General features: G+C 41.7%; 1 protein-coding gene across 1 annotated transcript in view; it reads right to left on the reverse strand.

Annotated features, from left to right (window-relative positions):
- Nucleotides 1-5,039: 5,039 nt before the first annotated feature.
- Nucleotides 5,040-14,808, reverse strand: part of dgkzb (diacylglycerol kinase, zeta b) — a 37,459-nt gene continuing 27,690 nt past the window's right edge. The window contains exons 27-32 of the mRNA XM_085780326.1: nucleotides 14,000-14,065; nucleotides 13,005-13,083; nucleotides 12,021-12,141; nucleotides 11,814-11,850; nucleotides 9,590-9,689; nucleotides 5,040-5,175 (exon numbers count right to left, since the gene is read on the reverse strand). Of these exons, the coding sequence (XP_085636452.1) occupies nucleotides 5,059-5,175; nucleotides 9,590-9,689; nucleotides 11,814-11,850; nucleotides 12,021-12,141; nucleotides 13,005-13,083; nucleotides 14,000-14,065 (520 nt within the window). The 3' untranslated portion in view covers nucleotides 5,040-5,058. The remainder of the gene's footprint in view (nucleotides 5,176-9,589; nucleotides 9,690-11,813; nucleotides 11,851-12,020; nucleotides 12,142-13,004; nucleotides 13,084-13,999; nucleotides 14,066-14,808) is intronic.

Below are 14,808 nucleotides of genomic sequence, written 5' to 3' on the forward strand. Positions count from 1 at the left end.
CGCCTTGGCGTGCATGACGCGCGTCTACCTTGAAAGTAATGTGCGGAAAAGACGTTACATCTGAACGGCCCCGATGTACACAAGCTTTAATCAATGCGGCGGCCAAAATCACCAAACAGGCAGGGGGGGGGCGGGGCGGGGGGGATACTGCTCACGTTAAACAGCATGCAAAGCGGTGCATGCAGTTTCTGTCCGAGTCGCACTGATGCGACTGAATGCAATTTTTTATTCGCACGGGCTATTATCAACTCGCAAATGCGAGCAAAACTGTCGCACTGTCGAGCCCTGATTAAGCATCAGTGTCAATGTGCCGGACTTAATAATAATAAATAATGGATTACATTTATATAGCGCTTTTTCTACCGTTACCCGATACCCAAAGCGCGTACAGTAACCATTATTCATTCATACACATTCACACCGGTGGTGGTAAACTACGTGTGTAGCCACAGCCGCCCTGGGGCAGACTGACGGAAGCGTGGCTGCCATTTCGCGCCAAACGGCCCCTCCGACCACCACCATGATCATTCATACGCATGCACACGAGCAGCTTAGCAGCTGCAGTCCCAAGACATACACACAGAAGACTTTAAAACCTTGTGATGACAAGTCATACAATGGACAATTACAAGACAGAACACAGACAGACAATATCAAGGCAAAACAGACGCAGACAAACAAAATAAGAACATACAATTTTAACCCAGTTAAAGAACAATATACCATACATGCCCCGGGAACAGACATCAGATTAAACAGTATTTAAGATATATGAGTGCATGTGAATTTATTCAGTGGTGGTGGGGCAAGTGCGTTTAAAACTTTGAAGATGAGACAGACATCCATAAAAATCTGATAACTGTCTAAGTCAAGAATGTTAAACTTTTTAAAAACATTACCATAATGAAAATGAAGAGGTTTCCTGTCCAAAATCTTAACTGTCTTTTTGAAGAGAGACTTGATGGGTTTCAATATACTAAACTACAATATACATTGTATGACTTGTCATCACAAGGTTTTAAAGTCTTCTGTGTTTATGTCTTTTAGAAACCTGCCTTGGGACTGCATGCGGCTGCTAAGTCCGGCACATTTACACTGATGCTTAATGCGTCAGTGATGATGAATGTGCACTAGTCTGTCCCAATTCAATAAATAAAGAAATGAAATGAAATGAGAAATGAAATCACACAGAATAGAGCAGCATGACTCGCTGTCCGCTGCTCTGGGAGGAGGAGTGGAGAGCGGATACATGGAGCGCTGTAGTAGAACAAAGATTCACTTATAGTTTGGTCGCATTTCTGTTTAATATTTATCATGTGGGAAAACCTAATAATTTGTTACTAATGCTTGGCCTGGCTATGCAACCAGACTGATTTTACTCTGCCTCTACCAAGAACTGAGGCACATAGGAGAACTGTCATGTAGAGCAGTGACATAGCCTATAGAATCGGCTCCCACCACATACGACCAACACTGAAAATAAATGGAGATTCAAAAAGAAAATAAAAGAGACCATTATTAGTAAAGAACTTATATTTTTATTTAAAAGTCAAAGTTGTTTTGTATTTGTATTATTATATTTTATATATTATTATTTTGTTTTATTTCCTGTAATTTATTGTAGGCCTGAGGACTAATGGGGATCCATAATAAACAAAACAAATTAAAAACAGATCAACCACAACACACACACACACATCCTTGTAATGCTATCTTTGTGAGGACATGTCATTGACATAATGTATTCCCTAGGCCCTAACCCTATAACCTTAACCATCCAAAACAAATGCCTAACCTTAACCATTAGTCTTAACCTAACTTAAACCTAATTATAACCTAACGTCTTAACCCTCAAACAGCCCTTGGAAAAAGTGAGGGACCGGCCAAAATGTCCTCACTTGGTAAAATGTCCTCAGTCTGTTGGTTAAAAACTCTTGATGGTCCTCACAACGTAGTAAGTACAAGAACACACACACACACACACACACACACACACACACACACACACACACACACACACACACACACACACATCCTTGTAAATCTATCTTTGTGAGGACATGTCATTGACATAATGTATTCCCTAGCCCCGTACCCTAACCTTAACCATCCAAAACAAATGCCTAAACTTAACCATTACTCTAAACCTAATTTAAACCTAATTATAACCTAAACTTAACCATCACTCTAAACCTAATTTAAACCTAATTATAACCTAAACTTAACCGTTACTCTAAACCTAATTATAACCTAAACATAACCATTACTGTAAACCTAATTATAACCTAAACTTAACCGTTACTCTAAACCTAATTTAAACCTAATTATAACCTAAACTTAACCATTACTCTAAACCTCATTTAAACCTAATTATAACCTAAACTTAACCATTACTCTAAACCTAATTTAAACCTAATTATAACCTAACGTCTTAACCCTCAAACAGCCCTTGGAAACAGTGAGGACCGGCCAAAATGTCCTCACTTGGTAAAAATGTCCTCACTCTGTTGGTTAAAAACTCGTTCCAGTCCTCACAACGTAGTAAGTACAAGAACACACACACACACACACACACGCACCTCAACCTGTATTTCTTGAATCAGTGATAAAATGTTTGTTTCTATTGATTTGAATAAAAACTTCAACTTAAATCTGAAACTTAAGTGTGAAGTGTATTGTTGTTGTCTTCTTCATCTTCTGTGGAATAATTCAGCCTCAGTCTCAGTTGCTGTCAAGCTGCTTTTATTGCAGGTTGTTCAGAAATGATGAAACCAACAGTTACAACCGGTTCTGGTCCAGTTTCTGGTTCTGTAGCTCGGTACAGACGGACTGCTTCAGCTTCAGCTCGTCTCAGCGATGCAGATACACGTCACGCTGCTGCTTCATGTAACACACACAAACACCTAAAGTCTTAAATATTTAAACTCGTCTGTGTTACGTTAAATATCCAAACACTTGTTTCTTCGCTAGAAGCTGAGAAGACGTTTTAATTTAGCGGCCGCGCTAACTGATGCTGCAAAAGCGTCGCGTTTCATCGCGTCCAGCTGCAGACGGGTGAACGTTCACGTCTGCACAAGCACATCATTTACACAGAGCGCTAACACTCAGAGCGCTAAAGTTCAGAGCGCTAACATGCAGAGCATTAATGTTCAGAGCACTAACAGTAAGAGTGCTAACATTCAGAAGGCTAACATTCAGAGTGCTAGCGTTCAGTGCTAACATTCAGAGTACTGACATTCGTACTTAACACTCAGAGTGCTAAAGTTTAGTGCTAACATTCAGTAGGCTAATAATAAGAGTGCTAACATTCAGAAGGCTAACATTCAGTGTCCTTCAGATCGCTAACATTCAGAGTTAACATTCAAGGCTAATAATCAAAGTGTTGAAATTCAGAGTGCTAACAGTCAGAGTGTTAATATTCAGTGTTAACATTCAGAGTGTTAATATTCAGTAGGCTAACATTGGTGTGTTAACATTCAGAGTGTTAACATTCAGTGTGTTAACATTCAGAGTGTTAATATTCAGCGTTAACATTCAGAATGCTAACATTAAGAGTAACATTCAGTGTTAACATTCAGAAGGCTAGCATTCAGTGTTAACATTCAGTGTCCTTCGCTAACATTCAGAGTGTTAATGTTCAGTGTTAACATTCAGATCGCTAACTATTAGTAAATACAACCAACTGCTATCTCCTTCAGTCACTTAAGATATGACTGCAGCTTTCAGCCAGGAGAAGAGCAACATTCAGAATGTTAACATTCAGAGTGCTAGCGTTCAGTGCTAACATTCAGAGTACTGACATTCAGAGGACTGACATTCGAACTTAACACTCAGAGTGCTAATGTTTAGTGCTAACATTCAGTGTCCTTCAGATCGCTAACATTCAGAGTGTTAACATTCAGAGTTAACATTCAAGGCTAATAATCAAAGTGTTGAAATTCAGAGTGCTAACAGTTAGAATGCTAACATTCAGAGTGTTAATATTCAGTGTGTTAACATTCAGATTGTTAATATTCAGTGTTAACATTCAGAAGGCTAGCATTCAGTGTCCTTCGCTAACATTCAGAGTGTTAATGTTCAGTGTTAACATTCAGATTGCTAACTATTAGTAAATACAACTGCTATCTCCTTCAGTCACTTAAGATATGACTGCAGCTTTCAGCCAGGAGAAGAGTAACATTCAGAATGTTAACTTTCAGAGTGCCAGCATTCAGAAGGCTAGCATTCAGTGTGTTAACATTCAGTGTCCTTGGCTAACATTCAGAGTGCTAATGTTTAGTGTTAACCCTCTGAAGGCTAACATTAAGAGTGCTAACATTCAGAAGGCAAGCGTTCAGTGCTAACATTCAGAGTGCTAATTTCCAGACTACTAATATTCAGAGCATTATAACATTACGAGCGCTAACATTCAGCGCTAACACTTTGTGGTATAGTTTGGATCGACTTTCATGTTTCCTTCAGTTTGGAGAAAACAAATCAAAACAGAAGAAAAAAAAACACTGATCTCTGGTCAGTTAATTAAAGCAGTTTGAACAAAATCAATACAAATCATGATGTCATCACTCTACAAACCAATAACTGATAATCATGATGTCATCAGTCTCAGGACGAGCTAACTCGGTCTGAGGAGGTAAACGCGACCTTTGACCCTGGTATCCACAAGTTTCCCAACGTCATCTATGGTCAAAACCAGAAGAAGCCGGTTTTTACCGGTTTGGTGGAATTGTAAGTTTACGTTTCCATGGTTTTCAGTCGTTGTCATAGTTGCGGTAAACGCATGGATCTATTAACGCTGACTTTTAACACACGGATGTCAGTCTGTGTGATATCCACTGTTAAAAGCTGCTGTGATGATCCATGCGTTTTACACATTTTCATTGGAAAAAATAAAAAAATACATCCATGCATTTACCGCGACTACCGAAACCATGGAAACGTAAACATAAATATTCCACCGGAAGAGAAAAAAACCGGCAAAACAGGCTACGTTTTAGACGTTGGGAAAAAGGTGGATAGAAGCTGAGGAGGTGAGGGGTCAGAGGGGTCAGGGGTCAGAGGTCAGACGGCCGTCTCGTGGTCGTCTCTCTGGATCATCTGGTGGTGTCGGCGGTTCTCCAGATACTCGGCCAGGTCCTGGTCTCTGGCCCGGTCGGCTCGCTGCTGCGGGGTTTCACCCTGAGGAGACGAGACAACCAGGGTCTGATGAGGTTCTCAATCAATCAATCAATCAATCAATCAATCAATCAATCAATCAATCAATCAATCAATCAATCAATCAATCAATCAATCAATCAATCAATCAATCAATCAATCAATCAATCACTTTATTTGTCCCCAAGGGGCAATTTAAAAAGCATAAAGAGCAGCATTAGGACAAACAAGACATCAGACAACATATGGGACATAATATGGTCCCAGGTCCATATAGAGAGCCGAAGCGGAAGCAGGAAGTAACGTCGCCATGGGAACTCAATTCGAAAAAAGTCTCCATAGAAAAGAACGGGACTAAAAGTTTTATTTCGTGATCCGATTGAATTGCGCCATGAGAAAAAAACTCTGTCCTCTACCTGTTTAAAACATCACGTTTCATGAAGAGAAACCAGCAGTTTGTTGTAAAACTATTGTAGAATAAAACTCCTTAACCAGAAAGACTCCAAGTCGCGTAGGTGACGTCACCAAATGCCGCCCTTTCCCGTGTCAGTTGGTGACGTATTTTTTGTGAGACATCAGATCTGTATTTTATCATTTTAATGGCAAAATGTCATATTCACAAATGTAAGTTCATTAAAAAAAAACCTTCCTTTACTGCTTTTAACGGTGAGCTCAAGCAATACATAACCTCCATCAAATTTTCAAACGACCAGAAAGCGATCAAGACTATCAATATATGTGAAAACTTGAAAATTTTGTTGTAAACTTATAAATTCCCCCTGGCGTATAATGCTTTATTAATTGCATTTTACCATGAAAAACTGTTTTTGTATTGTGAAACAAAGTTTTGAAAAAAATAAAAAACATCAGATCTGTAGTCTGCAGAGCGTCTTCACACTAAATACATTCTTCTGTTGCTGTTTTACGATAAACTGCTGATTTCTCTTCATGAAACGTGGTGTTTTAAACAGGTAGAGGACAGAGAGTTTTCTCATGGTGCAATTCGATCGGATCACGAAATAAAACTTTGACTCCCGTTCATTTGTATGGAGACTTTTTCAGAGTTGAGGTCCCATGGTGACGTTACTTCCTGCTTCTGCTTAGGCACTCTATATAAACTTCATTTACACAGAGTGACGCCTCTTCACTGGTTATAAAAAGATCTTTGTTTTAGTTCTGAGTGGAGGTGAATCAGCACAAACTAGCTGAGTCACCCACTCACTCATCCACTCACTGTTCTCTACATCCTGTACATGATACAGTTTGTAGTATCCACCTGAACTCTTTTACTTTAATATCTTGAATTATCTAATGTTCTTCTTCTTTGTGTGTGCTTTTTTTGGTTCCATATCCTGCTGCCTAGAAGCTGAATCTGCTCTGTTGGAAAGTTGATGATTGTTTTGTCTGGCCTAAAGGCTGAACCCTTAGGTTAATAAGGGTGACCCTCTTCCGTTGATCTACAGTATGTTTATGGTAGCCCAAAGTCAATGATTCAGATTCAAGGTTGTTTAGTTGCATTCCTTAGTCTGGAGAAGGTGGAGTGTTTGGAGTTAGAAACAGATCTAAGCTCAGGGCTTTGGGCCGGTAGAGAGAGATCTCACATTGGCACCAGAGATGCTCCCATAGACTGTAAAAAGAATGGACGTAGCGTCCGTGACGTCACCCATTGGTTTGGGGGAGTCTGTTTTGTGCCGCTACTACGGGGGTTTGAGCTGCGCCATGTTGGATTCTACTTGCCATATTTGGAGCGGTGCGGCCGTTGGCCGGCCGAGAGCCCGCCCACTGGCCTCGTAGCAGCGGTCACCGGACCTGTCACTCAACGGTTCTGCGCCCTAATTGGCCAGAACTTTAAACCTAATAACAGTAAAAATTCACCCCCCTCAGAGTGTGTGCGGGGGTAGAAACTATCGGTTGAGACCAAAAAAATGAAATGTACCAGGCTGTAAATATGTTTTTTAAAGCTGTAAAATCGGCTATTTTAACATGGGGCTCAATTGGAGTTGCTCCCTTCTGGAGCCAGCCCCCAGCGACAGCCCAGGGGATTGCAGCTTTTTGAACGCGGAAGTGAGCTTCACTTCTCAGAACGACAACTGCCCCCTTGGATGCTCCAGGATTCAGCATTTTTTTAACACTGTTCTTTTTGAGCAGTTTCTAAGCTGCTTCAGTCCTGCTACAGTTCTCTAAGACCCGACCCGACCCGGTCCGATCCGCAGGTGTGGAAGCCTGGACCCGATGCGGCCACGGACTCACGTCACGAGCATTCATTCTCTGCCGGACTGCAGCAAAAAAAAGAAAAGAAAGAAAAGAGAAGCCCGTGGTCCACCCCGCCACGTCCGGTCGTGTTGTTCGGTCCGTTGAGAACTCGGACTGACACAAGGAGAGAGCCGGGGGCTATAACGTTACAGTATGTGGGCGGAGTACACCTTTATTTACAAGAAGTTTAATAGACTGAATCACCTTGTTGTTTACATTCTACTTCCTGGTAGAAAACCAGCTGTAATGTGAATGAGATCAATAGTAACGAACCAGAGTTTAGCTATATATCATATTTTTCAGGCCCTATCACCGTTTAGACAAATCTGAAATGATTGAAGAAACATTACTATTTCTGTGTGTGTGTTTTGTGTTGCTATGTGTTGTATTTATTCAGTTTGGGGGAATCACAGTGTCTAGAAAGCATCAGTGGCTCAGCTGACAGGGACAGCTAACGGTAGCTAAGCTAACGGTAGCTAAGCTAACAGCAGCAGCTAAGCTAACAGCAGGACGTCAGCTGTTAAAACCCTCCCGTTGTGGGACACGACATGAAACTACTCCAGTTAGCTCAGTCATGTTGGAACTCAGATATCCGCTGGAGAAAATATTTTTTCATGGAGCGTTTATTGAGTCACTGAGTTATTAAAGTTAAACAGGTAGCTAACCGTTAGCCCGGCTAATCTATGATAACCATGACTAATTACAAAAATGTGCACACAGAAATAGTAATGTTTGTCCAATCATTGGTTTTATAGACTTTACAAACATCAGATTAGTCTAAACGGTGATATAGTGACATGAAAAAGTAGATAAATATAGAGAAACTCTCGTCTGTCACTATTGTTCTCATGCTGGTTTTCTACCAGGAAGTAGTTGTAAACAACAAGGAGATTCATTCTATTGGTGTAGATTAAACTTGTAAATGAAGGCTGCTCTGGATCCGACTCTTTTAAACAGAACCTATTATATATTTTCCATCTTTGCTGAGCAGAACATTTGTTCTAAATGAATTTAAAACCTGTCCGGTAGGTAGACGTAGTCTCTAAACAGACCCTGGGTCAGCTGTTTTGTCTCCAGCCAACGTTGTGACATCACAGTGACGTCGGCCGTGAAGGGGTCAATCCCCAAGTTTCCGAACGTCATCTATATGGTCAAAACCAGCTTCCAACGTTTCCGTTTCCATGGTTTTCAGTCGTTGTCATAGTTGCGGTAAACGCATGGATCTATTAACGCTGGCTTTTAACACGGATGTCAGTCTGTGTGATATCCACTGTTAAAAGCTGCTGTGATGATCCATGCGTTTTACACGACTACTGAAACCATGGAAACGGAAACATAAAATTCCACCGGAAGAGCAAAACCGGCAAAACAGGCTACGTTGTTGACGTTTGGAAAAAGGCAGATATAGAGGACTACATCCAGGTGATTTCAAACGCAGCTAAATATTTACCCCAAAATTCAAGATGGCCGCCAATTCAGGTGAGCAAACACGAAACTGAAATCAGCGGAGATTTAAAACCAGTCGTCGGGACTTCCTGTCACTTTGTGATGTCACAACCACCAAGCCCCGCCCCCTCACCCCCCACCTGGACCCACCATCCAACAACAACCTGCAGGATTTAGTTTCTCTGAGCGTTTTATTCTGAAATCTGCTCTGTTTTTTATTGGATCAGTCAGAAAACAGTCAGCCAATCAGAAGAGAGGCCTCAGAGCCTCCTGTGCTCTGATTGGCCGACACCGACCTGTTGTTACTATAAGAGCTGCAGATGGAAAAACTACACTGAGACAGTTTTTAGATCTTCTCAGGGATCAACCCTTCAAAATAAAACACACACACACACACACACAAACTCTTCTCATGGCAGCAGCAGCAGCAGAAGAACTGAGATTATGGGCTGTTTCCTGTTTCCTCAGGCTTCACCATGGCAACGGGAGCTGCAGTCTTTGTGTGTGTGGACGGTTCCTGCGGCGCCTCGTCTTTCACTGACACACACACATTAATCACTTTACACAAGTGGGTCACATCCATTTAAAGTGTGTGAGGGGGGGTGGGGGTGGGTGGGGGGGTTATACAGCAGGAAGCTGTCCCGCTGAGCCCCCGCTGAGCCCCCCCCCCCCCCCTCAGATAGAGGCTGTTTCCCACCAACATGAACACATGAACACATGATGACAGTCAGACGTTCACCTGCAGGTCAGTCTGGACGAGCGAGGCTCCGCCCTCCACCAGGTAGTGGCAGATGCTCCTCTGACAGGAAGTAGCCGCTTTGTGGAGCGCCGTCTCACCGCTGACACACACACACACACACACACACACACACACACACACACACACACACACACACACACACAGAGAGAGACAGACACACACACACACACACACACACACACACACACACACACACACACACACACACACACACACACACACACACACACACACACACACACACATGTCACTTAAGGGGAGACACTACAGGTGGATAGGGTAAAAATTTCAACTAACAGATTTCACCATCAATGTTCCCTCTCATTTTCAAAACTCCTGAGCAGAAATTCATCTCCCCTGATGAGCTGCTGGTGCTATGGCCTCACCTCTCCAACTCCTCAATACAACTGGCTATTACTATAATGATTAATAACAGTTTATTTTGACAACATTACCTAGGCTGCTCCAGTTACAGTTAATGAGAACAAAATACTATATGTGACCCGATCCATCAAAATGAGTCACAGTGACCCAAATTTCAAAGTTGAGATTTTGGTATCAATGAAAAGATTAGAAAATAAGCTTTAAAATTATTCCCTAGTCAGAGTCATAGCTACATTTGATGGTTTTCTAGATGTGGCCATTTGAATTACGATCTCCTACTCTCTTATTCCGTTCTAAAACCTGAGAAAATAGCAGTTAAAGTTTTTGCCAGTGACTCTGGCATCTGTTCCTGTACCACGTGATTACACGCACCCTATACGGTCCCTTGTTGTCATAGATGCAGCATTCAATGACCCTCGGAAAGCAGAGAATCTCACAATTCAGATGCTTTTTACAGCTCGTTTCTATCATAAACGGTTCAGAAGTTGTCATGTTTTGTTGACATTTTGTAAAACATGTGCAAGCGTGTACGTTCGGGTTAGCATCAATGCTACGTTCGGTTTAGCATCGATGCTACGCTCTGTTAGCGTCGATGCTACTCGGTTTAGCATCGATGCTACGCTCTGTTAGCGTCGATGCTACTCGGTTTAGCATCGATGCTACGCTCTGTTAGCGTCGATGCTACGCTCTGTTAGCGTCGATGCTACTCGGTTTAGCATCTGTTTCTGTACCCGTCCCTTCTCGTCATAGAGGCAACATTCAATGACCGTCGGAAAGCGGAGAATCCCGCGATTCAGATGCAGTTTACAGCTCGTCTCTATCATGAACGGTTCAGAAGATATTTCATGTTTTGCACCGAAGCAACACTCATCTTCAGAGGGTTTAAGTTGCAGGTCAACTTTAATCATCATTTATGTGTCTTTTCTCAATTATCTGGACTGTGAAACTATGGGAGATTGTTTTTGAATGTCATTGCTTTGAAATTAGGGTAAACTTTTTTTTTTTGATTTTCTATGGGTTTTTCATGTTATCAGCTGATTATCTAAAAATAGAACGTTGCGACTTCCGACTCATTTTGATGGAACGGGTCACATATTGTTTTGGAGTAGAGTTTGCATTTATTGCCATATGAACAATATGAAAAAAAAAAACTAACATCAAGTTGGTGTCATCGACTCTTGGCGCAGAAGCATCTTGATATGAACAGTAATAATAATTCTCAAGCAAAAACTTAAATGGTAGTTAGTTGCACTACAGACCACGGTTAAGGTCAGACATTTCACAGTTCAAAGCCACATTAGGGAGAAATAAACAGTAAACTAGTCGGGGATATTTGAGTGTGCAACTTTTTTTGTCTTCTGGGCAAAGAGGTGGAGCAGTAAAACACCTGAGAGGGAACAGTGATAACCATGAAACTTCCCAAGTTTATCATATCACATTAAGACAAATATTTTTTGTTTTACAAGTTTTGTCAAATGTTATGTTTAAATATGTAAATGAGGCGATGCCTAATTAAATATGCGCTAATTTGCATATATTTCCAGAACATAAATCTGAACAATAGATAAAGCTGCTTTGTTTTATCTTGTTGACACATTAGAGTCTTTAGTTTTTACAGAGGAGGATTGTGGATATCTCTTTTTATCACTCTGTAACCAGCCCTAAAAAAGTCTAATTTCGCTTTTTATTTTTTGGAATAAAATGTTGTATGAATGATATATCAACAACCCCCTCTGTAAAAACCTTCAACACATAGACAGGAATAAAAAATAATAAAATAAAATAAAAACATGGTATGAAACAGCTGGAGGGGACTCACGTGTCTCTCTCGGTGACGTCCAGGTGCGACGTGGGAACTACAGGTGACAGAAACAAACAGGTGAGAGTCAGAGGGGGCGGAGCTAAAGTCAGAGGGGGCGGAGCTAAAGTCCAGGTTAAAGGGCGACTAGTGAGTGATTGACAGTTTCTTCCTCCAAGACTTTTATTTTGAAAAGTGCAGCTGTGGTGTCCTCTGGATGTCTCTCACCGTGGTCGACGAGGTACTTGGTGATTTCTTTGCTCCCGACTCGAACGGCGTGATGCAGCAGCGAGCAGCCGGCGGCGTCCTGCAGCTGGAGCTCCGCCCCCTGCTGGTGGAGCTGCACCAACTACACACACACACACACACACACACACACACACACACACACACACACACACACACATACACACACACATACACACACACACGCACACACACACATACAGGTATTAAAGCTCCTTCAAAATAAAGGTAGATGTTTGTGTTAAAGCTCCTTCAAAATAAAGGTAGATGTTTGTGTTAAAGCTCCTTCAAAATAAAGGTAGATGTTTGTGTTAAAGCTCCTTCAGAATAAAGGTAGATGTTTGTGTTAAAGCTCCTTCAGAATAAAGGTAGATGTTTGTGTTAAAGCTCCTTCAAAATAAAGGTAGATGTTTGTGTTAAAGCTCCTTCAGAATAAAGGTAGATGTTTGTGTTAAAGCTCCTTCAGAATAAAGGTAGACGTTTGTGTTAAAGCTCCTTCAGAATAAAGGTAGATGTTTGTGTTAAAGCTCCTTCAGAATAAAGGTATTAAAGCTCCTTCAGAATAAAGGTAGACGTTTGTGTTAAAGCTCCTTCAGAATAAAGGTAGACGTTTGTGTTAAAGCTCCTTCAGAATAAAGGTAGACGTTTGTATTAAAGCTCCTTCAGAATAAAGGTAGACGTTTGTATTAAAGCTCCTTCAGAATAAAGGTAGACGTTTGTATTAAAGCTCCTTCAGAATAAAGGTAGACGTTTGTGTTAAAGCTCCTTCAGAATAAAGGTAGACGTTTGTGTTAAAGCTCCTTCAGAATAAAGGTAGACGTTTGCGTTAAAGCTCCTTCAGAATAAAGGTAGACGTTTGCGTTAAAGCTCCTTCAGAATAAAGGTAGACGTTTGTATTAAAGCTCCTTCAGAATAAAGGTAGACGTTTGTGTTAAAGCCCTTTCAGAATAAAGGTAGACTACTGACCCGGTCCAGGTCTTCGGCCTCGATGCAGCTGATGAGTTCTGCTCCTTTGTCAGGATGAGGCGAGGTCGACCCAGACGGACTGGAGAGAGAAGGAGACCAGAGACCATGAGACCTGCAGAACTACACCAGAACATCAGAACCATGCACACTTATTGTTCTGCCTGAGGTGTCACTGCTCGTCATGTTGTAGTGTTGTGTGTTGGATGTTGTACGTACAGAGTGACGATCAATTTCCCTTCAGAGGGATTAATAAAGTAAAACCAACCAACCAACCAACCAACCAACCAACCAACCAACCAACCAACCAACCAACCAACCAACCAACCAACCAACCAACCAACCAACCAACCAACCAACCAACCAACCAACCAACCAACCAACCAACCAACCAACCAACCAACCAACCAAACCAACCAGGACAGAACCAGGACAGGAAAGAACTAGGGCGGTGCGTGGCGCAGTGGTTAGAGCGACCGCCCCATGTAGAGGCTACAGTCCTCACCGCAGGCGTCCCCGGTTCGAATCCTGTGTCAGGCAGACCTTTCCTGCATGTCATTCCCCCTCTCTCTGCCTCCCCCTTTCCTTTCCTTTCACTGTGTCCTATCCAATAAAGGTAAAAAGGCCCCCCAAAAAAAAGAAACAAAAAAAGGAAAGAACTAGCGCTTTGACATCGAACTTCGTTATTTGAATATAATTCGACCACCGCCGCATGTCATCCGTTCATTCATCTCTGCATAGCGCTGTTTCTTATTGGCATTCACACACACACACACACACACAGAGAAGTGCGCATGCATGACAGCAGTGCGCAGTGAAAGCGAAACTTATACACGGTCCGATCACTTCGTGGGGGGGGGGGTCAAAATATGATCAATAAATATTCAAATATTAATATTATTATTATTTTATATTATTATATTAATATTAATAAACAAACAAAGTTCAAATATGGTTTTTTGGGCAAATGTCAAAGCCCTAGAAAACCAGGACAGAACCAGAGAACCGAGCGGTACCAGGTCGTGGTGTTGGAGCGATGAACACTGACGACCTTTGACCTCCTCCTTCACAGAGAGGGGGGGGGGTTAGTCACATGTTCAACATGACATCACTATGACATCACTGTAGCAGCTGGACCACTTCCTGTCTGCTTGGATGATGTCACAGAGAAACAGAGTGATGTCACAGACATGAACAAACATAATTAGGGCCACGGGGCAATTGCACCGAGCACTGGTCCAAATAGTTGTAGGGAAAACTGTGCAAAATTTTGCATTGAAGTCAATGGGACGGGCTGAAAAAAAAAGAGCGAAAAAGAGCAATCATCTGAGTTTTTCAAACGTCTACTGCTCAGGCATACTTTCACCTAGAGACTCCATTTAAACTTTAAACAGTAGACACAAGTCTTGTGTATTGGCGTATTATTCCACGTTTTGATAGGTCATATAGTTTTTGATCAATCACTGATCAATGACCATGATCATTTGCGTGACATCATCGCTTAGAGTGGGAGAAGTTGTCTGAAATCTTCTGAAACTTTTCTCTTTCCACACTCCTCCTGGACATAATTTACACTCTACACACGTGATTTTTTCCTAATTTGTAGACAAACTTGTTCTGTTTCTCACAATGTGCTCAAAATATCAGAGAGACTTACAGAATTTGAATTATCAGCCTCTGAGTGCGGCCGCGTCTGTCTCTGCACCTCATTCACTCCAATACTAAGATTTTCTGAGAGAAGCAGAACAGACCCCTGTTTTAAAATTGCAAGTGTCTCCAAAATATTTACTGTAGAAACACCAGAATC

The sequence above is a fragment of the Trachurus japonicus genome, chromosome 6 (genome assembly GCF_045865225.1).
Source record: "Trachurus japonicus isolate A0001 chromosome 6, Traja_1.0".
NCBI lineage: Eukaryota > Metazoa > Chordata > Actinopteri > Carangiformes > Carangidae > Trachurus > Trachurus japonicus.